Source organism: Impatiens glandulifera, chromosome 5 (genome assembly GCF_907164915.1).
Source record: "Impatiens glandulifera chromosome 5, dImpGla2.1, whole genome shotgun sequence".
In the NCBI taxonomy this organism is placed as follows: Eukaryota; Viridiplantae; Streptophyta; class Magnoliopsida; order Ericales; family Balsaminaceae; genus Impatiens; species Impatiens glandulifera.
The window spans coordinates 17,385,848-17,409,021 of record NC_061866.1 but is presented as its reverse complement, the minus strand read 5'-3'; the positions used below and the strand labels follow the sequence as shown (position 1 = coordinate 17,409,021).

General features: G+C 33.9%; 1 protein-coding gene across 1 annotated transcript; it reads left to right on the top strand.

Moving 5' to 3' along the window:
* The first annotated feature begins 11,603 nt into the window (after positions 1 to 11,603).
* Positions 11,604 to 22,221, top strand: LOC124938367 (uncharacterized aarF domain-containing protein kinase At5g05200, chloroplastic). Its single transcript, XM_047478790.1, has 11 exons — positions 11,604 to 11,753; positions 11,842 to 11,956; positions 12,364 to 12,506; positions 12,597 to 12,710; positions 13,252 to 13,440; positions 13,552 to 13,707; positions 17,425 to 17,690; positions 17,792 to 17,889; positions 18,706 to 18,884; positions 19,211 to 19,327; positions 22,035 to 22,221. The coding sequence occupies exons 1-11, from the start codon at positions 11,685 to 11,687 to the stop codon at positions 22,212 to 22,214; spliced, it is 1,626 nt and encodes a 541-aa protein (XP_047334746.1). The 5' UTR covers positions 11,604 to 11,684; the 3' UTR covers positions 22,215 to 22,221.
* Positions 22,222 to 23,174: the final 953 nt, after the last annotated feature.

Genomic DNA, 23,174 nt, shown 5'->3' with positions numbered 1-23,174 from the left:
GAAAAACTTGTTAAACGTGCCAAAACGTGAAAAACGTGTCAAAATGTGATAAACGTGTCAAAAACGTAAAAAAAACGTGTTAAATGTGTCAAAAACGTGAAAACGCGTTAAATATGTCAAAAACGTAAAAAAACGTGTTAAATGTGTCAAAAACATGAAAACGTGTTAAACACGTCAAAAACGTGTTAAATATGTAAAAAACTTGTTAAACGTGCCAAAACGTGCAAAATGTGCCAAAATATAAAAAACGTGTTAAACGTGTCAAAAATGTGTTAAACATGTCAAGGACGTGAAAAACGTGTTAAATGTGTCAAAACGTGTTAAACGTGACAAAAACATGTTAAAAACGTGAAAATCATGTTAAACGTGTCAAAACGTGTTAAACGTGTTAAAAACGTGAAAATCATGTTAAACATGTAAAAAACGTGTTAAACGTGTAAAAAACGTGTTAAACGTGTCAAAGACGTGAAAAACGTGTTAAATGTGTCAAAAACGTGTTAAACATGTCAAGGACGTGAAAAATGTGTTAAATATGTCAAAACGTGTTAAACGTGACAAAAACGTGTTAAATGTGCCAAAAACGTGTTAAAAACGTGAAAATCATGTTAAACGTGTCAAAAACGTGTTAGACGTGTTAAGGATGTGAAAAACGTGTTAAACGTGTCAAAAACGTGTTAAACGTGCCAAAAACGTGTTAAACGTGCCAAAAACGTGTTAAACGTGCCAAAATCGTGTTAAACGTGCCAAAATATGAAAATATGTTAAATGTGTAAAAAACGTGTGAAAAACGTGTAAAACGTGTTTAATGTGTGAAAAACGTGTTAAAATGTCAAAAACATAAAAAACGTGTTAATTTGGAATTACAATTCCGACCTAAAAAGATAGGAATTGAGAACTATCAAATTACACTATATTGAATTCCATTGGAATTCTAATTCCAATTCCAATTCTTAATATTAAAGTGTCTAACAAACATAAGAATTGGAATTGGACCCTCCAATTCCAATTCCAATGCCAATTCCAGGGTTATCAAACACACCCTTAGTTGAAAAGAAACGAGTAAAAGAAGATCTTACATGAGCCAGTTTCTTAAAGTTACAAGATGGACAATGAGTATAATATGTGGGAAATGTGAATGGATGGGATCCACTCTCACAATTTTACAATTGAAGGATTTTGGGGACATAGAAAAAAATTTATGTCTATTTGTACGCCTAAAAATACCGACTATTTCTTAAAAAGGAAAAGTGTTCAAACCTGAATGTCGAAGTTTCATGTCTTACATTTCTCTCAAATCCCAGAAAATATTATCAACAACCGAATTGATAAGCTTGACTCGAGTTCTGCTTTGAAAACAAGTGAAAAGGAACCAAACTGGTAAGCTAGGCTCGAGTCATTCTAAAATAATTGTAGTCGATTGCTTAGCTAAGTCACTTGGTTTACCTTCCTCTCAAATCTTATAAAATGAGGTGAGAAAACAATTCTATCAGGAGTTGTCTCACCTAAACATGAGATGATGACCGAATGTACAACTTAACAAAGTAAACATACTTGACACTATTTAGAGTCGTCAACTAATTTACTCTTTAAGAAATTAGGAAATAAAATAATTTTCATAACTTAGTTTTGGAGTTTGGTGCTTGGTTACGTGTCACACCCCGAACCGAGTCATGACCAGTCGCCGCATGTCATCTCCTTGAAATACACTTAAATATAAAATGCAAGGCTAACATAATTCTTTACTAACTTTCTTAATCAAAATATCACCCTTCTTTCATTAACCAAAAATCCTTTCAGCTACAATATGTTCTTGCCACCTCATCAAAAGTCCAAAAATACAAGGTGACAATGCTACCATCTTAAGGTTTACAAAATACATCGTTCTAACTCTCCCTTAATACACTACTCTAAGGAGATGGCTAACTTTTCTTACCAAAAGTAGATCGATATCCAAGTCTTCACTGTCTAGTAACTTCTGTTACTTGATTTGGATCCTTCTCTGAAAAAGGGACCCATTAAAATGGGTGAGCTAAACTTGCCCAGTAAGAAAATCATAATCTCATTACAGTTGGCTCAAGAGACATTTAATATAAGTATAAAATGATCAAACCTTTATTAAAAATATAATACGTACTGTTAATAACCAATATATCTTTTTCTATATAACTCTGGGATAGTGATAATGACTACATTATTGTGGTAACTCATTACCATTAATTAGGATTTTTAATGTCTTGTGTTGACTCATTAACCATCAATGAGGATTTGGGGGTCCTACATTGACTCATTAGCCATCAATTAGGATTTGGGAGTCCTGCATTGACTCATTAACCATCAACCGGACGTGACTGTCACGCGTTGACTCATTACTGGTATAAGCACTTGAGGCATTAATAATCATTATCAAATAAATAAGTACAGAATCTTATCCAGAGTAATAAAATCATTCTTGTATTATTCACATAATCAAATCCATACATATGTATCATTCTTTCACAAAGCATTTAGCATAAGCTTATCAAAAATACTTTATCAACTAGTTTCGCAAATCAATTTATAAATCCCATTATCAAGTCATTGTTGTTAAACGTTTTATCAAATCCTTTTATCAAAACATTTCCATGTCAACTTGATCCTTAAGTTTAGAAACACATTTTAATAAAACCATTTTATCAACATAATCACATTTTAGTAAAATAAACTGTAAGAAGGTATAATTTCTTACCTAACCTCCAAAATCTATTTATTTCCACTCTTAAGCTCTACCAACTATCCTTTGCTATTTTCAAATGGGTCTTTGACACTTTCTTCCTTCAATTATCAAATTAAACTCAAATTAGTCTTTATATTTCCACATACTAATAATCCATATAATTTACTTCCTTAAATCCAACAATCTTTTTCATTCTCTTCCAATAAACATTCAAATTTATACATAAACCTTAAATACCTTTTCTCATCTTCAAGTTTATCCAAAACCAGATAATTCATATTCCTTCATTCTCTGTTTTCTCTTCCTCCTTCCTAAACAATAAACAACCTTAAATCATTCAACCATATCAAACAAATCAACTTCATTATTTCTACCAGCAAACTCCATTTCATTTATAACCCTAATTCATCCATAAAATTATCAAATATCCTTACTTACCTGTAAATCAAAAGAAATGTTGATGATGAAGATGATCTGTTGACGGTGATAATGATGGGTCTTCTGAGCAGATGAAGAAGAATCGGTTGTTGAACTAATGAAGATTTGTTGGAGATGAGAATATTGGTTTGATGAAGATGATCGGCTGAAGAAGATAAGGTAGGAAGCTTACTATCTTTCTAAAATGAAATAAGACAGAGAGATGGACTGCTGATCAATATATTCCTTTTAAAATTCTGCCACCTACGTGGCCCATTTTCAACAACTCTTTTTTTTTTAATTAAAACTTAAATTTACAATCTTACCTCCTTAAAAGAAGTTTTGTCCCCAAACTTGATTCAGCTTTCAAAGAGTTAAGGATACTTGTTTTTCATATCATCTTCAAGTTCCCACGTTGCTTCCCTCTCAGAATGATTACTCCACTGAACTTTAACATACTTAATAGCTCGTCGACGTAGAATCTGTTCTTTTCTATCAATAATTCGAAGTGGGATCTCTTCATATGCTAAGTTCTTCCCAAGTTCTAGTGGAATGGATTATATTATATGATCGTTGGAAGGAACATATTTTCTTAAAATGGACACATGAAAGACATTATGCACTTCCGATAAATGTGGAGGTAATGCAATTTCATAAACCACGCTGCCAACTTTCTTTAACACTTCAAACGGTCCCATGAACCTGGGACTTAGTTTTCCATGCTTTCCAAATCGCATAACACCTCTCATCGGAGACACCTTTAGGAATACATGATCCCCCACATTAAACTCTAAAGATCTTCTTCGATTGTCAGCATAACTCTTTTGTCTGCTTTGTGCAATGATTAAATTCTCTCTGATTTTTCGGATCTTGTCAGTCGTTTCTTGCACAATCTCTAGTCCCATTAGTCTTCTTTCACCTATTTCATCCCAACACAAAGGTGAACGACATTTGCGACCGTATAATGCTTCATAAGGAGCCATTTGAATACTTTCTTAATAGCTATTGTTGTAAGTAAATTCTATCAAAGGCAAGTGATCATCCCATGATCCACCTAGGTCAACAATACATGCTCGAAGCATATCCTCCATAATTTGATTGACTCTTTCTGTTTGCCCATCAGTTTGAGGATGAAATGCAGTACTAAAATTCAGCTTAGTTCCCAAACATCGATGCAAACTCTTCCAGAAATGTGATACAAATCTGCTATCTCTATCCAAGACAATAGTAACTGGTATCTCATGCAACCTCAATATTTCTTTGATATACAGTCGTGCTAAATTGTCCATCGAGAATCCGGTTGGAATTGTTAGAAAGTGAGCAGATTTTGTCAACCTATCAACAATTACCCATACAACTAATTTATTCCTCTTTGTCCTCGGCATACTGGATACAAAGTCCATGGAGATATCTTTCCATTTCCACTGCGGAATGGGTAAAGGGTGTAGTAAGCATGCGAGTCGTTGATGTTCTGCTTTCACTTGTTGACATGTCAAACATTCCGAGACATATTGAGCAATTTCTCTCTTCATGTTGTTCCATCAATAATGCTCCTTTAAGTCTCGATACATCTTGGTACTACTGGGATGAACAGTGTATCTAGAGTAATGCGCTTCTTATAATAACTCTTTCTTTAAAACATCATTTTGAGGGACACATAATCGGTTATGAAAACGCAACACTCTATCTTTATCAAGCTGAAATCCCTTCGCAGTCTCAGATTCCATATCTCCTTTGATTTTAAAATTGAGAATCATCTTGTTGAGAGCTTTTAACCTTCTCAATTAACATAGGACGAATCACAATATTTGAAATCAAACTTGGCTCTTCTTTTGATGGCTGCCTACTCAAAGCATCAGCTACGGTATTAGCTTTTCCGGGATGGTAACTTATAGTCAAATTATAATCTTGAATTAGATCCAGCCACCTCCTTTGTCGCATATTCAATTCACTTTGGGTGAAGATATACTTCAAACTCTTATGATCGGTATAAATCTCGACTTTTGGACCATACAAGAAATGTCGCCAAATCTTCAATGCAAATACTATCACTGCTAATTCTAGATCATGGGTAGGATAATTACGTTCATGTGGTTTTAACTGCCGAAATGCATAATCAATGACATGCTTGTTTTGTATTAACACACATCCCAAACCTTTATTTGAAGCATCACAATACACAGAAAAATCTTCACTTTCAGAAGGTATGGCTAGAAAAAGAGCCGTAGTCAATCGTTTTTTGAGTTCTTGAAAACTCCATTCACATTCTGTTGACCATTCAACTTTTTACGCCTTTTTGTGTCAAGCAAGTAAGTGGCGATGCTATTTGAGAAAACCCTTTAACAAATCTCTTGTAGTAACCTGCCAAACCCAAGAAACTACGTATCTCTGAAACATTAGATGGTCTATGCCATTCAGATACTGCTTCCACCTTTTTTGGATAAACACATATTCCATCCTTAGATATAACGTGTCCTAGAAATGCGATATTATTCAACCAGAACTCACACTTTGAAAATTTAGCATACAACTGATTTTCTCTTAAAGTCTGGAGTATTATTCTGAGATGTTTCTCGTGCTCTTCTTCAGATTTAGAATACACCAATATGTCATCAATAAAGATTATCACGAATTCATCTAGAAATAGTTTGAATACTCTATTCATAAGATTCATAAAAGCAGCTGGAGAATTCGTCAAACCAAAAGGCATTACCACGTACTCATAATGTCCATATCTTGTTCGAAATGCTGTCTTGGCAATATCAGCCGATTTAATCTTTAACTAATGATAACCTGATCGGAGATCAACCTTGCTAAAAACTTGTGCTCCTTTCAACTGATCAAACAAGTCATCAATTCTCGGTAACGAATATTTGTTCTTAATAGTTACCTTATTAAGCCCTCGGTAATCAATGCAAAGCCTCATTGTCCCATCCTTCTTTTTCACAAAAAGAGCAAGAGCTCCCCATGGGGAAACACTTGGCCTGTGTACCCCTTTTGCAATAGTTCTTCCAATTGATCTCGTAATTTTTTCAATTCTGCCGGAGCCATACGATACAGATTCTTCGTTATTGGAGTTGTTTCAGGCACTACATCAATTGCAAATTCTACCTCTCTATCAGGAGGTAAACCTTGCAATTCATCTAGAAACACATCTAGATATTCATTTATGATCGGAATAGTTTCTAAGGATTTCTCATTCTTTTCGGTACCCCATAACACCACCAGATAGCATTCGCAACCCTTTCTAATCATGCGTTTTGCTTCTAAAGAGCATATCATCTTTAGAGGAATAACATCTTTATTTCCCATAAAAGAGAATATAGGTTGCTCGGGAATTTGAAATATTATCATCTTTTCATGACAATCAACTGTAGCAAAGTTGTGAGCTAACCAATCCATCCCCAAAATGATATTGAAACCATGCATCTCTAATACCGTAAGATCTAATGGTAACACTTATCTCCTATATGTACTTCTCGAGACTTACAAATTAGGTTTGCAATTATTTTATCACCCAATGGTGTTTCTACACTTATACTCACGTCTCGAGGTTCAGTATTCCAATTATGCTTTTTGATAAAGGTTTGAGAAATAAAAGAATCAATAGGACCAGAATCAAATAACACTAAAGCATAAGCGGAAGAAACATAAAGAGTACCTGAGACCACAACGTTAGACGCACGCGCTTGCTCGACATTCATTGTAAAAAACACTCTAGCTTGGCCTCCTGATGTCTGTCCTATTTTCTGATTTTTATTGGGAAAGGGTCTTCGATTCATGGAATTTCATGTCTCACGTGCATTAGGCTGAGTGAATGGCTTTCTAAAGCGTGGACAATTTGCTCTCAAGTGACCATGTTGCCCACATAAAACACATGCTCCCGATAACCAGCGACAATCTTCCATGCGATGGTTTCCTGAACAACGCGAACATTGCACATACGACGATGAATTATGTGAAGGAACATTTCTAGAGGCTTGAGTCGGACTGCTCGCAGAAAAGGGCCTTCTATTCCGAAATGAGTTTCGATTTCCTTCATTGGCACTTTGATGACTTCTTTTCTTCGAGCTTGCCTCATCAATCCTTCTCGTGATACCCAACTCCCTTTTAATCAATCGTGACTTATCAACCACCTCAATGAAAGTGTTAAGCTCAAAAGGAACCACAACTTGCCTAATGCGGGGACTCAACCCCATTTCAAACTTTCTCGTTTTCGCAATCTCACTTCCCATCCATGATTGAGCAAACTTTGCTAATTCCACAAACCGAGCTTGGTATTCAGTAACAGTCATATTTTCCTGTTTCAGATTTATGAATTCCATCTCTTTCTCTTGCCTCAAGCTCTTGGGAAAGTAGGTGTTGTAAAAAGCTTTCTTAAATGTATCCCATGAGAGTGTACTTGTATCGCTCTCTTAAGTTTGCTTCTCCAACTCCCACCAATCGCTTGCATTTCCTTGTAACTGAAATATTGTAAATCGCACCTTTTCCACATTGTCACATTTGAGTACATCAAAGCACTTCTCCAACTCTTTTATCCACTTTTCAGCTTTTAGCGGATCGATGCTACCATCAAAGTATGGTGGAGCCAATTTCTTGAATTCAACAAACTTATGTGTCGGTGCATGTTGTTGTGTTATTCCTGACATAACTCTAACGATATCCTCAACTATTACCGCTCTGGAGGTCTCCCCCTCCTCTTGACTTACGGGTCCATTTGGTTCATTGGTATCACGTCTTCTCCTTGTACGTCATGCAAAACCGACAAGAACTTCATCATCCATTCCTACATCATTAATGCCATTGTTAAACCTTATGCTTTGATAGCACTAAAGCTATCACGCCCCGAACCGAGTCGTGATCAGCCGCCGCATGTCATCTCCATGAAATACACTTAAATATAACATGCAAGGCTAACACAATTCTTTACTAACTTTCTTAACCAAAATATCACCCTTCTTTCATTAACCAAAAATCCTTTTAGCTACAATATGTTCTTGCCACCTCATCAAAAGTCCAAAAATACAAGGTGACAATGCTACCATCTTAAGGTTTACAAAATACATCGTTCTAACTCTCCCTTAATATACTACTCTAAGGAGAGGGCTAACTTTTCTTACCAAAAGTATATCGATATCCAAGTCTTCACTGTCTAGTAACTTCTGTTACTTGATTTGGATCCTTCTCTGAAAAGGGGACCCATTAAAATGGGTGAGCTAAACTTGCCTAGTAAGAAAATAATAATCTCATTACAGTTGGGTCAAGAGACATTTAATATAAGTATAGAAAGATCAAACCTTTATTAAAAATATAATACGTATTGTTAGTAACCAACATACCTTTTTCTATATAACTCTGGGATAGTGATAATGACTACATTATTGTGATAACTCATTACCATCAACCAGGACTTTTAATGTCCCGCGTTGACTCATTAACCATCAATGAGGATTTAGGGGTCCTGCATTGACACATTAGCCATCAATCAGGATTTGAGGGTCCTGCATTGACTCATTAACCATCAACTGGACGTGACTGTCACGCGTTGACTCATTACCGGTATAAGCACTTGAGGCATTAATAACCATTATCAAATAAATAAGTACAGAATCATATCCAGAGTAATAAAATCATTCTTGTATTATTCACATAATCAAATCCATACATATGTATCATTCTTTCACAAAGCATTTAGCATAAGCTTATCAAAAATACTTTATCAACTAGTTTCGCAAATCAATTTATAAATCTCATTATCAAGTCATTGCTGTCAAACGTTTTATCAAATCATTTTATCAAAACATTTCCATGTCAACTTGATCCATAAGTTTAGAAACACATTTTAATAAAACCATTGTTAGCAACATAATCACATTTTAGTAAAATAAACTGTAAGAAGGTATGATTTCTTACCTAACCCCCAATATCTAGTTATTTCCACTCTTAAGCTCTACCAACTATTCTTTGCTATTTTCAAATGGGCCTTTAACACTTTCTTCCTTCAATTATCAAATTAAACTCAAATTAGCCTTTATATTTCCACCTACTAATAATCCATATAATTTAATTCCTTAAATCCAATATTCCTTTTCATTCTCTTCCAATAAACATTCAAATTTATACATAAACTCTAAATACCTTTTCTCATCTTCAAGTTCATCCAAAACCAAATAATTCATATTCCTTCATTCTCTGTTTTCTCTTCCTCCTTCCTAAACAATAAACAACCTTAAATCATTCAACCATATCAAACAAATCAACTTCATTATTTCTACCAGCAAACTCCATTTCATTTATAAACCTAATTCATCCATAACATTATCAAATATCATTTACTTACCTTTAAATCAAATGAAATGTTGATGATGAAGATGATCTGTTGACGGTGATAATGATGGGTCTTCTGAGCAGATGAAGAAGAATCGGTTGCTGAACTAATGAAGATTTGTTGGAGATGAGAATGTTGATCTGATGAAGATGATCGGCTGAAGAAGATAAGGTAGGAAGGAAGCTTGCTGGATTTCTGAAATGAAATAAGATAGAGAGATGGACTACTGATCAATATATCCCTTTTAAAATTCTGCCACCTACGTGGCCCATTTTCAACCACTCCTTTTTTTTTTAATTAAAACTTAACTTTACATTACGTGTGCGAAAGAGTCTCGGTATTATGGCCCACACGCCCGTCCAAATGACAATCCCTACTCCAAAACAATTGACCTTTTTTAAAAAACGTGAAGAATTGTTAAACTTATTTGAAAAATATTCAAACCTATGTATACATTTAAAGTATATATAGCAAAGTTAAATGAATGTATTCTTATCAAATTTGTTATCTTTTATTTCTTTTTTGATGAATAATGAAAACAATGATAAATGAGAGGATGAAGACGATCACTAGGTGACAATCCTTGAAGCCCCACATGTTCAGACCATAGAAGTTTACGATAAAAATGATGATGAATGCGAGAAAAACGACGACAAAGAGTTAAGTATTGTCTATTTCAACTTTGTAAATATTTATACATTATGTTAGTTTTTGGATTGACTCTTAGTTAAACCATAAATTATAAAAGTATATATTTTTTTCTATTAAATTTATCAATGAAATTAAATGAGATTTATCTTTTCATACAAAAATTAATATACAGTTGGCAATATGTATTATATATATGAAGAGATACATACATAAAATGTGCCTAGCTATTGAATTGTGTCTTGACCTCTTTTTATTAATTGCTCGGTTGTTGAAAGCATCAATTTTATTTATTGTATACATGTGCTTAAATAACATGTAACCATATGCATGTCCTTAAGAGTTAGGCTAAATTTTCCATCCTTATCAATTCTAGATATTTGCACAGCCTTAATTAAGAATCAACTTTTTCCTAAAAAAATATTGACTTAATTGGTTGTAAACTAGAAATAAAAATTAAGAAGGAAAGTGAAAAGACAGAAATATTATTGACTTTAAAATTAAAGAACATTTTTTTTTTCCATTTGTCAGCCAATGATCCAACCTTCCATTGTAGACATCCAAATTACCTTGTTCTAGCTAGTATATTTTAAAGAATCTAAACAAACTGAGTAAGGGTCCGGAAAGTTAGAGCAACTCTTTTAGTATGAAACTACAAGAGAATTTTAGGGGTGGGTCGGTACGGTATACCTTACTTTATACATTACCTAAAATTTTGGTATGCAAAAAATGCATACCTTTACCTTACCTTACCTTGATTTCGGTATACCTTGTTTCAATATACCTTAATTTTAGTAAACAAAAATTCACACTTTTATCTTACCTTAATTTCGATATACCTTATTTTCGGTACGGTATTAGTATTATACCTTTGATATCTAAAATATATATTAATTTAAAAAAAAAATCAATCTTAAGATAGAGATTGCATATACTGAATAATATTTCAGTAGAATTATATTTTAATATTATTCAAAAATTATATTTTTATAATTAAATTAATTTCAAATCTATTTAATTATTTTCTTATAATATATATATATATATATTAACTTATAAATACTATTTCGGTATATCTCGATATAAAAAATTTTAAAAATCTCATACCTTTATCGTACCAATAATTACGGTATCGGTATCATACCTTACCTTTTTTTCGGTATACCTTAAAAGTTGATATTTTCGATATATTACAGTACAGTATTTTCGATATACCTTTAATATCGGTAATTTTTCCCACCCCTAGGTATTAGGTTAAAGTCCGTCAGATGACAAGTTTTGCGTCTAATTAAATATACGTCTAATAAAATATGAAGTGTTTGTTATGTGTGCTTAACCTTTGTGACCATTTTGTTTTATAAATAAAACAAACTAAAATTTAGCAAACAAGTAAAGTTTAGCGTCAATTTAGAGTATGTTTTACTTTATAGTTCCAAAGTTTAGTATACTTATTAGGTTCAGGGGTTAGAATATTGTTTTATCTTAAGGTCGATTTTGTTCTGTGTCAAGTCTCACGAAATGTATGTACACAAATACAATACACTCTGGAGAGAGGAGAGGAGGTGTTGAGGCAGGATAATGGCGACGGTGTCGTTGTTCCGCAATTTAGTAGTATATGGCCGTTCTCCTCTGATTCAGCATCATCAGGTAGTTTTGAACTCGTTTTTCGTACTCATTTATGGCCAATGTGAACTCGAGCTTGTTATTGATTTTGAGGTTCTGAATTTGATTACAGATGTATGCTACTAGCATCCCTAATAGATCAAAAAAGTCTGTCCGCTGTAAAACTGATGTGCGTATCTTTGCTCAATATTCGCAGACCAGGGATGTTTTTACTTCTCGCCTCCAAGGTAACATATCATTACCTAAGATGTTATTTACTATAAATCACGAATTGGGTTATACGTAAAACCATGGATAGATTTACATAGTTAGAAATTTCAGTTACACATGGAAACACGGTTTTTATTCTCTTACTTTGGTTTGGAAGAATCTTCTAGTGTTTAAATGAATAATTACTTAAGTGACTGGTCGGTTAGATATGTTTGCATTTAAGTTGGGTTGTTAACCTTGCTAACCACACTTAGAATTTTCATTGTTAAACCAAGCATTTGGGGTTTGCTGTCTTGGTCTTTCACTACGTAGAGAGTGATGGTTATTGGATGTCTTGTCCTGTTATTATTTCTCCATGCATGATCTTTGGCTTTTGACATGCACTATTTTTTTTTTATGTTGATCTTAGAATGATTTCCTACAGATAGCATTGAGAACTTGCCCGAGCTTTTGCAAGATATTGTCAGCACATCAATTAACACTGGTCCACGAGGAGTCCTGAGATTTGCTCAAGGTATTCAAGCGGTTATTGGTGTCGGTGGTGAATGGCTGACAGATGTATCAAGGGTAACCACTTCTCTATATAACTGTGCTGACTGCTGTGATATGTATAACTAACCGCCTTTATAAGGTAAACTGTAACTCTTTTCACTGTAGGCAACAAACACATCTTCTGGTTTACCAGTTCAAATGCAGCTTGGGCTGCTTTCGCCAGTCTATCTGAGGAGATTGTTTGCTCGTTTGGGTGCAACTTATATAAAACTAGGGCAGGTGTGCTTAATTGTCTTTTGACTTTTGCTTTTTGCTGATTGCTTCTATGCTAAACATATTACCTTTATGTCTTCATGCTCCCTCCTTTCCCATTTGATGTAACACTTATGACACTTTTGTTTTCCTTATTTTGTGACTCTAGTGTCTTTATTTTGACTAGTTCTGTCACATAACAAGTTCGCCTATATCAGTAATTTATTGCAGCAGAATTTATTTCAAACTTCTCCTTGCATAAAAAAAAGGAATTGTACATGAGTCGCATAAGATTCACCATTAAGTTCTACATAATGGCATCCCTATAGCATAAAACGTGAATAAAAGGAGTGTAATTAACTTTGCTAACTTATCAATTTTGGAGAATCACAATGTTGTTTAGGCTATTTTATCTATCTCCCTTTGAAGTATTACAGTTAAAAATCACCTCTCTTATTTCATCTTTGGTATGGTTTAGCTTTAAGTGCTTTATGTCACATCTTCCCTTTCTTTATCTCTAACTAACAAGTTAATTTGTTGCTAATAGTTCTCTCTTTTAAATTTTTAGTTCATAGCATCAGCACCAACATTATTCCCTCCGGAATATGTTCAAGAATTCCAGTATTGTTTCGACAAAGCCCCATTAGTTCCTTTTGAAGATATTCAGAAGATATTGCGCGAGGAGCTTGGAAAACCAATTGATGATGTGTATGAGTATGTTGACCCTACACCAATTGCTTCTGCCTCGATAGCTCAGGTTTGAATGGAGCGCTCTCTTGTTTTCATTTTATTGATAAAAAATATTCAAAATTTAATGATCTCTTGGAGCAAATGAGAAATATGATCATTGTTGCACTTCATTCTCTAGGTTCATGGTGCAAGGCTCAAAGATACCAAAGATGATGTGGTGATAAAAGTCTTGAAACCTGGTATAGAAGACATATTGGTAGCTGATCTGAACTTTGTTTACATTGCTGCTCGACTTTTGGAGTTTTTGAGTCCTGACCTGAGCCGTACTTCACTGGTAAAGTTGCATACATTAGTGCTTATTTGCATACATTTAATATGAAGAAAGGTAATTAACGCTTGATAGTATGTACTTAATTCCCCTCAAGAAACCTTCTCATGTTTCTGAGTAAGTATGAATAAGAATGAAAGATAAATCTAGCTCGAATCGTAGAGTAATTAACGCTTGCTAGTATGTGATTCATTTAAGGAATGGAGTCGCCGAAAGAAAAAAATCGTCACCTACTCGAGGTAACTCGATCTCTTTTATTCGACTCAAATGCTCCCAAAATTTATTGGGGCGATCCATATCCATCGCTGCATATTACATTAACCGTATGCCATCACACATTCTTCAATTCTAAAGTCTAATTAAAACCCTCTTAAAACTCTTTCCCGATTCCAAAATCGCATCCAAAACATACTCTCGCAAAGATTTTTGGATGCTCACACTCTAAACACAATTGGGACAAATTTGATCCTCGAGCCACAAAATGTATTTCTTTGGGTACTCACCAAATGAGAAAAGGTAAAATGCTACTGTCCTCACTCCAAAAAGACCTACTCTATGGATGTCTCATTCATTAAAAATCAACCCTTCTATCATCATCGTCATGTGAAGGGGGAGAATTTCAACAATCTTCAACATGGTGGTCCTCATCAACACATCATCACTCCTACAGGCATAAATGTACCCGAATTCACTCATACCTTCATAAATATACTTGAATCCGCACCAACATTATAACAAAATATATCATTCGAACCTACATTGGAACCTACTATTTCCTCGTCAACCTCACCTCCATCTCCTCCGAAAAAAAAGCTAAAGTCTAAACTCGAAGATGAACACAACTTGCACCTATCCGTGAATCCTCCTCGGACCCGAGTCCAACAAAAATTTCAGGTACGACAACCAATCATGATACTCTTTCTATTGACTTACCCATTGTTCTTAGGAAAGGTGTTAGGTCATCTACAAATCATTCGATCTCGAAATTTGTTTCATACAAATGTTTATCGGAGACATACCGAACATTCATTGTTGACTACGACAACGTCAAAATACCTACATCCATTCATGAAGCCCTCGAACAACTAGAATGGAAACGTGTCATTACTGAGGAGACTGATGCACTTATAAAAAAAACATATATGGTCCCTTTGTGAGCTTCCAAAGATGAATCATAGACCTAAGAATGGAACTTGCCCGATCAAAGAAGGGGATCTACTTATCTCAAAAGAAGTTTACCATAGACCTTTTAAAGGAAATTGTTATGATTGGATGTAAGCTTGCCAACACCCCATGGATTCGGTCCACAAACTTGGAAATAACAAAGATGATTCTTCAACCAACAAAAGAAGATATCAACGATTCGTGGGGCGGCTCATGTATTTATTTCATATTCGTCCTGACATTGGCTTCGTAGTGAGCGTTCTTAGCCAATTCATGAATTGTCCCTCAGAAGATCATATGAATGCAGTTTTGTATCTTGAGGTTCCTAAATGACTCTCCGTCCGGGAAAAAGACCTTCTATTCACAAGTAAAGACGACAAATCCTTCCATGTATTCACTGATGCCCATTGGGCCGGAGACATTACTGACACAAAATCCACCTCCGAATATTGTTCATTTGTATGGGGTAATCTCGTCACATGCAAAAGCAAGAAACAATCTGTTGTTGCTCGGAGCGGTGCTGAAGCCGAGTATCGTTCTCTTGCACTCAGATTTTGTGAAGGAATTTGGATACGCCGGAATGCCTCCTAATGGACCTATTCAAATGATGTGACAACCAAGCCGCAATTAGTATTGCAAAATATTCGGTTCATCATTACGAAACCAAACACATTGAAATTGACCGTTACTTCATTTCTGAGAACGTCAATAAATGTTCTATTTCACCACTCTACGTTACCTCACACAAGTGGCTGACAAAGCTCTTCCCAAGTCAAGTTTCAAAGAATTATGTGGTAAGTTGGACACTTTCAATGTCTACTACCCAACTTGAGGGGAGCGTAGAATTATCTCTATCTCATCCTTAGTATTGGTGCAATTTATTTGCACTCAACTTGTTGATTTGCTTATACTCAACACATTACTTGTTATCATTTTTTACTTTGGTGGTATTATATACCACAAACATGTAAAAGCCAAAGTTGTCTAACCTTTTGTTGTGAAAACTTTTACTTCATAGCACTTAGGATCCTCAATTCACAAATTGTTTCTTTCTCATTTCTCTGAAGATCAACTGAACCCTGATCCCCTTTGTATTTCGTCAAGCTTGGCCCTAGCTTTGTGAACCCTCTTGGAGATATTGCTGAATTTCTTTGTCTCATTTCTGAAGTTGATGTTTCAATACTTTCAGCCTCTCACTAACTTGGAACATTCTAGTGCCATTAAATTCAATTTTCCAACAAGATTCAAGAATTCCCTTGAAGTTTTCATGCTTCATCCGAACATTAATAAACTTAAATGGAGGTTTAGTTCTTTTTGTCTTTGTCCCACCTCAATTGAATATGGAAATGATCAGAAATCTGAGGACAGTGTCTGAATATTGCTGTTTGGATGCTCACTAGTCTAAGCTTCATTAACAAAACCTCTATCATTTCTACTTTTTCTCATTTGCCCCCTTCTTGTGTAGTAGACCATGTGAAGTGATTTCTTGAAAAAGTTGGTTCAATACATCCAAAGTATCTGATTTAGTCATTAAAATAAATCATATCTTGAGACAATAAAATTATTTGAAGCAAGTCATTAGTGAGCCAATAATGAAATAAGTTTCATGTCTAAAATGATAAAATAGTTTTCTTTAATGTCCTAAACTAGAATTGAGCCTATAGTCATGACCTCCACTTCAACTTAATGTGTTCTACGTGAGAATCGAATCAATGACCTTTTGTCTCTTAGGTACGACTCTTGCCACTTCAGCTACCCTAGTAGGTTAAAATAATAAAACAAGTTGTATAGTTGTTTGAATCATTTGAGGCCAGAAATTAAAAAACTAATTTTTCATTCTATACATGTATTATTGGTCAAAATTTTCAAAATCAGTTTATAAAGAAACAATATTTTGTAATAGATATTTGTGAGTAATAACGATCGATACATATGGCAGAAAATACTTGACAAAAATAATTAGTTGAATAATACATAGAGAGATTTAAGGTTACTTGCATAATAAACCTTGCGATTAAATCCACCAAAATGAGGTCAATAATTGCTGAAAGTAATATATGCTTTATAAAAGTTAACCTTGATATTCTGATATTGTCAACACTGTTTACTATCTAAGGTTTAGGGTAGGGTTTTGTAATAGAAACAATTAGATTCAAAGAAAGAGATGGGAAATGAATGATCTAAACCTTTAGATGGGAGAACCTCCATAGCTTAGAGGAGTCTACAATCAATCCATTCATCTCATTTATGATCTTATCCTTCAGCTAGCTCACCCTATTTATGATCTTAGGGTTTGCTACCTATTCTAACAACTTGGGGTAATATTGACTACCATAATGAACACCAAGGGCCTCTTTACTATTTATGTCCTAACCCTACTAATAGTCTAATACATACAATTTACTTTACCAATATGATTTTTTTTTTGAAAAGATTTGTCTTGAAACTGATTCCTATCATGTCATGCCATCAGTTCCATTCCATAGTTTGCTAGATGCATGGATTACAAAGATTTTTCATCTCCAAGTTTTCAAGTCAACAGGTGATTTTATTTTTTAGGTTGGTATTGTCAAAGATATAAGGGAATCAATGCTTGAAGAAGTTGATTTCAGAAAAGAGGCTGCAAATATTGAGGCATTTAGAAGATACCTACAAACAATGGGGCTCACAAGGAAGGCAACAGCACCAAAAGTTTACCTTGATTACAGTACTCAACGAGTTTTGACAATGGAAAGGTTTTATGGAGTTCCTTTGACAGACTTAAATTCCATTAGTTCTCTTGTATCAAGTCCAGAAACAAGTCTTATAACAGCCCTGAATGTGTGGTATGCTCTTTACTTGAAAGTCAATTGTATTTAGAATTCATGGATTGTCATCAAGTTTCAAATAGAATTCCCAACTGCTTCTTTTTGAAAATATTGTGCAGGTTTGGTAGTTTGCTTGCTTGTGAAACATTCCATGCGGATGTACATGCAGGAAATTTATGGCAGTTGCGTGATGGCCGTATTGGGTTCCTTGACTTCGGTATGCACTGTATTTTTGTTTAATAACAAAAACATATCATTATGCACCACTATCAACATGAAGGTCATGGACTATATTTTTTGGGTGCAGAAAATGTGAAGTATGCTTCTGAACTTATCTTAGTGGAGCATTCAATATATTATATCGTATTGCCCTAAAAAACTTTTATAATTACGGGCAAATCAACCCACCATTAAATTGTACTGTATGTCATCATAGCTTGAACTTGTATATATGTGTTCACGGTGTATTTGGGTACTTTTTTTAAGTTCATATAATGGTTTATTTCCTGGAAGCAGCTTATCTAAGTTTTACAAATATGACTCGTACACCTTAATTCATTATCTGTTGAATTGCCTCGTCAATGCACTTTCTCACAGCTTGATGATTTGCTCTCAAATTCTTTGATTGCATGTTATTGACAATTGGAGTATTTTAGCTAAAATTCACTTTTCATAAATCCATCTTGTCATCTGCCACGTAAAATTAAATAATGAAATTGTTCAACATATTATTTCCTTGTCCACCAGGAAGTAAAGGATTCCATGTTAATTATGCTGTGTAACAATCTACTATGTTATTGGAATTGTTCTGTAGGAATCTCTTTCTATCTTGAAGGAGTGGAGCCCATAGCTTAGGCTTTCTGAATGAGATCAACCAATTTTGTTTGCTATATTGAATCTCTTTCTATCTTGAAGGAGTGGAGCCCATAACTTAGGCTTTCTGAATGAGATCAACCAATTTTGTTGCTGTATTACCAACAGCTGGTTGTTACATGCAATATTGTACTGAATGTGATCAAATTTGGTTTTACAGGCATTGTTGGGCGAATATCACCAAAAACTTTTGCTGCCATGGAAGTATTTTTGGCATCAATTGCAACACAAGAATATGACTCAATGGCATCTGCTTTGATTGAAATGGGCGCTACAAACAAGAATGTGGATTCCCGGACCTTCGCAAAGGATTTGGAGAAGATATTTTCGTCTATACAGGCAAGGAATCTCTCGATCTCAAGGCTGTAGTTCCTGTTTTCAGCATTATTTTCTTTTGATGAAACAATTAAATCCCTTGCTTTACTTACGACCGTCACTAAAAGTAGTTCAGTTTCTCTATATGCTCTAAGAAAGATAAACCACCTTTATGATGTGACAGAGATACAGATGGTCTATTTTCTTCCAGTACTCTTAAAACTAGTGTGGTTCTGAGAGTGAAATTTCTCACATCTTCATATAGGCTGATAATTGTAATTATATTTCCACATATGCTGGTTGAAGCTGCTATATATGGATCATAATTCACACATTTTGTTGAAGTACAGGATTTGGACACTGAAATTATTGTTGCAACAGCCAAGGGAACTAATACCAATGCTGCTGCTGTTTCTGCCAATCTAGTTGTTGATGAAAGACAGATGAATGCACTATTTCTTGATGTGGTAAGCTGCCCAAAATTCTTGAATCCTTTCTTTTGGGATTTTCTTTGCTATACCCCTGTCCACAAGAATAAACTGATAGTCATTCAAATAGAATTAGGTCTAAACCTTGAATATATAGATTACAATCCAAACCATGGTTCGTTTGTGATAAGAAGAGCTACCTAATTTAAGAATGGAGATTGGAAAATGACACCCTAGATGAGAAAGAGAATTAACTAGAGAGAATGAGTGAGAAATTCCACCGACAATTTATTAATTCCCTTTGACAATACCTTATTTATAGTAATAGCTTAATAATGGAATTAACCGCTAACCTCAAACCTCTCTAATATGAATACTCCTTTCTTCAAATCTTCCTTGTCCCTAATGAAATTATAAAAAAAGATGTACTTTTTTTTTTTCAATTATAAGCTTCCACCTTAAATTTAATTTCACCTTGCATCCTCTGTTTTGATAGTCATTTGTCCTCAACTATTGTTCAACTTTAAACTTCTAAAGGGCATACTTATTATGAAGAAGTAAGATGACATAGTACTTGAAGAGAAATGACTAATACATGAGTGTGGCCTCAACTAAAGCATGTGGAGGTTATAATTACTCATTACCTTTATAAATGATTATTCAAAGCTTGATGTGTATTTAACGAAATATATAATACAAAGCTTTTGAAAAGTTAAAAAAAAATGAACTAGGGAAACAATTGAACCAAAGTATTAAGACAATTCAATCTGAATGAGGAAGTGAATTCTAAGTCAAGAGTTTCAAGATTATTTAAGGGATACTGAAATATTATTTCAACAAACTCTACCATATACACCACAACATAATGGTGTAGCCGGAAGATATAGTCGGACATTGTTAGACATGGTTCAATCAATGATGAGTTTTGCGGCACTCACAAAGTCTTTTTGGGTTATGCACTTCAAATCACTATTTATTTGTTAAATATTGTCCCGATATTAGATAGATTAGAATCTAAATTTGATGACCTACTATGTCTCATTTGAGAATTTGAGGTTGTCCCAGTATTAGATAGATTAGAATCTAAATTTGATAAGTATTTGTTTGTGAGATGTCCTATGGAAGCCAGATGATATAGTAACTTTTATGACCCACAAAAGTCAAAAAGTGTTTATTTTTAGAATTGTTTTTCTATTGGAGAAAGAGTTTCTTCTAAGAGAAGATTGTGTGAGTATGATTTAATCTAATGAAATCCAAGACACTGAAACAAACATATTTCAACTACAAATTGAAAAAGTGGATACTTTTTTAATAGAACCACATGACCATACAAATGTAGAAGTGGTTCAACCTAAATTACACAATGTATTTGTAGATCAAGTAGGAGACTCATGTACCTATAAGATATGATTGATAGGGAAATGATGTCGTCAAACACAAGATGACGCAACTTTCTAATTAGTAGCCATCCTTACATCTATAAGGATACTCATGGCTATTGAAGACAAAAAGACGTCAACCTCTTGATGAGGAAATATAAATGATTTAAAATTACAGTTTCAATTCCTAAGATAGTGAGAACATGTGCAAATTGAAACATCCTTTTATGGATTGAACTAGCTTCAAGGAATTGGAACATCAAATACAATAAAGCAAATAGAATATAGATGAATCTTCTTCTGTTAGTGGGAGTGCTATCACTTTTCTTATATTATATTTAATAATGGGACAGGACACTTCATTTTTACTATCTACAAAAATTTGGCTGTCACAAAAGTTTCTCATGACCTAGGATAAACAAGTTATATATTGGACAATTTGGTTGTCACATAAGTTTCTCAAGAATGACCTAGGAAAAACAAGTTATATATTGTGCATCAGGATTTATATATATAGGATCAAGAAAATTGTTTCTTCTTTCATAGATGACATGCATATATAAGGCGCTAAAATATTTAACATGGAAGAATTCAAGAACGATTATGTTCTTATGATGCACAAAAAGACATTTCTAGATCTATATGACCAATAACACGTGAAGAAATGATTTGCAATAATGAGATCTCGTGTCGATTGAATCTTATATATGTTATGTATAAGATCTAATGTATCATATACATTAGTAAATATCAATAAATCAAGTTAAATGTCATTTTGCGTTCAAGAACGATTATGTTCTTATGATGCACAAAAACATATTTCTAGATCTATATGACCAACAACGTGAAGAAATGATTTGCATTAATGAGATCTATATGACCAACAACACGTGAATAAATGATTTGCATTAATATATACGAACGATATATATGTACATAATGAATGTAGTTTGAATTAGAATTATGTCTAAAATCTTGAAATCAAAGATTACATTATTGGAGTAATAGACTAAAATTAGTGCAACTTAGGCGCCATTGAGTCTTATTAACAAAATTAACCACTAACCAAAAACCCTTTGTATCAGAATACTGTATTTCTTTTGTTCTAGCTCTCATAATACAATCTAGAAGTATTGTTACAATAGGAGAAATGAATAAGCTCTGAAGAGACTTAAATGAATTTATTTTGTCAGAATTAACTATCGTCCTTTAAACTTATTTAGTTTGATTGGTAGAAACTTTAAAAGATGCTTTTCATGTTGAGTTAAAATCAGAAGCAACAGAAGCATGATGAATTATGTGCCTTCCAAACAAGCTAAAATCTCTACTAGTTGAAACATAATCTGGTTTGTACGAATTGTGAACAGGTTCGTGTTAGTGAATCATATGGGTTGAAGTTTCCTAGGGAATTTGCACTTCTTATGAAACAACTGCTCTATTTTGATCGCTATACACGATTGCTGGCGCCGAACTTGAACATGCTTCAAGACCAAAGAGTCACCATTGTCTCTAAGAGAAGCGGTGGCAACAGGAATACTTATCAGTAAAGTTAAACCATCTCATAAGTTACCTCTCCATCTCATAAGTTACCTCTGTTTCTGTCTTGTGTGCAGGTAAGTCTTTTAGGTAAGTGATTTAGCAAAATTGTGATCATATATAGTGACAAAATAAAACATGTAAAGAAAAATTTTACTGCCATATATTTGATAAACATCTAGTGTTACCTGTTATTTCAATTTCAGGTGAAAAATTATGTATATGCAAAGTGGGAAGATTGTCAAAACATTGTAGTATAATGCAATAAAAGATGTATGAATCCAAATTTAGAAATAATACTACTATAGTTACATTTCAAATAGGAATTATACTTCTACAATGGAAAGAAAAACACTACTACTATAATTAGGATCTCTTGTTGCTATACTTGAAATTAGCTTTGAAACTAAATTATCTTTCAAATAGGAATTATATCACAAAATTATTAGTGACAGAAGGTTTGCTATTATGTACATTGTGAATTTAATATGATACATACTACTTTCTTTGTAACCATGATCCAAATTCGGCAGCACAGTACTTATTTTCCTGAAACCCAAACTCGAAATGAGTAGTTTGGATAGGATATTTAGGGTGGGGGTTGGGTTCTGGTTAAATCATAATTGCACAAGGGATAGGGATGGATGTTTGTCCCAGATTGATGTATGGGTGAATGAACGATTGAAAATGTGTATAGTATGATGGATGTAGGGATGTCAAAAGTTCTGTTATTCAGAGTATTTGATCCAAAGGCGATTGGATCCGAAATATACCCGAATATTTTGGGTCTTACCCGATCTGATCTTTTCTCCCATCTGTCCAAGTTTTTACTCATTTGTCATTTACTTAACATATTTTTCATATTTTTAATTAAATTTGACCTGTTTAATATTTTTTTTATGTTATAACCAAAACATAGTTGATTTTAATCTTTTAAGAAAAAATATTAGAATATAAGGAATAAGGGTTCA

Coding starts and splice junctions, on each gene's coding strand:
- LOC124938367 (XM_047478790.1), top strand. CDS start 11,685: ATGGCGACGGTGTCGTTGTTCCGCAATTTAGTAGTATATGGCCGTTCT. Junction 13,441..13,551: donor CTTCTGCCTCGATAGCTCAG/GTTTGAATGGAG, acceptor TTCATTCTCTAG/GTTCATGGTGCAAGGCTCAA. Junction 13,708..17,424: donor ACCTGAGCCGTACTTCACTG/GTAAAGTTGCAT, acceptor TTTATTTTTTAG/GTTGGTATTGTCAAAGATAT.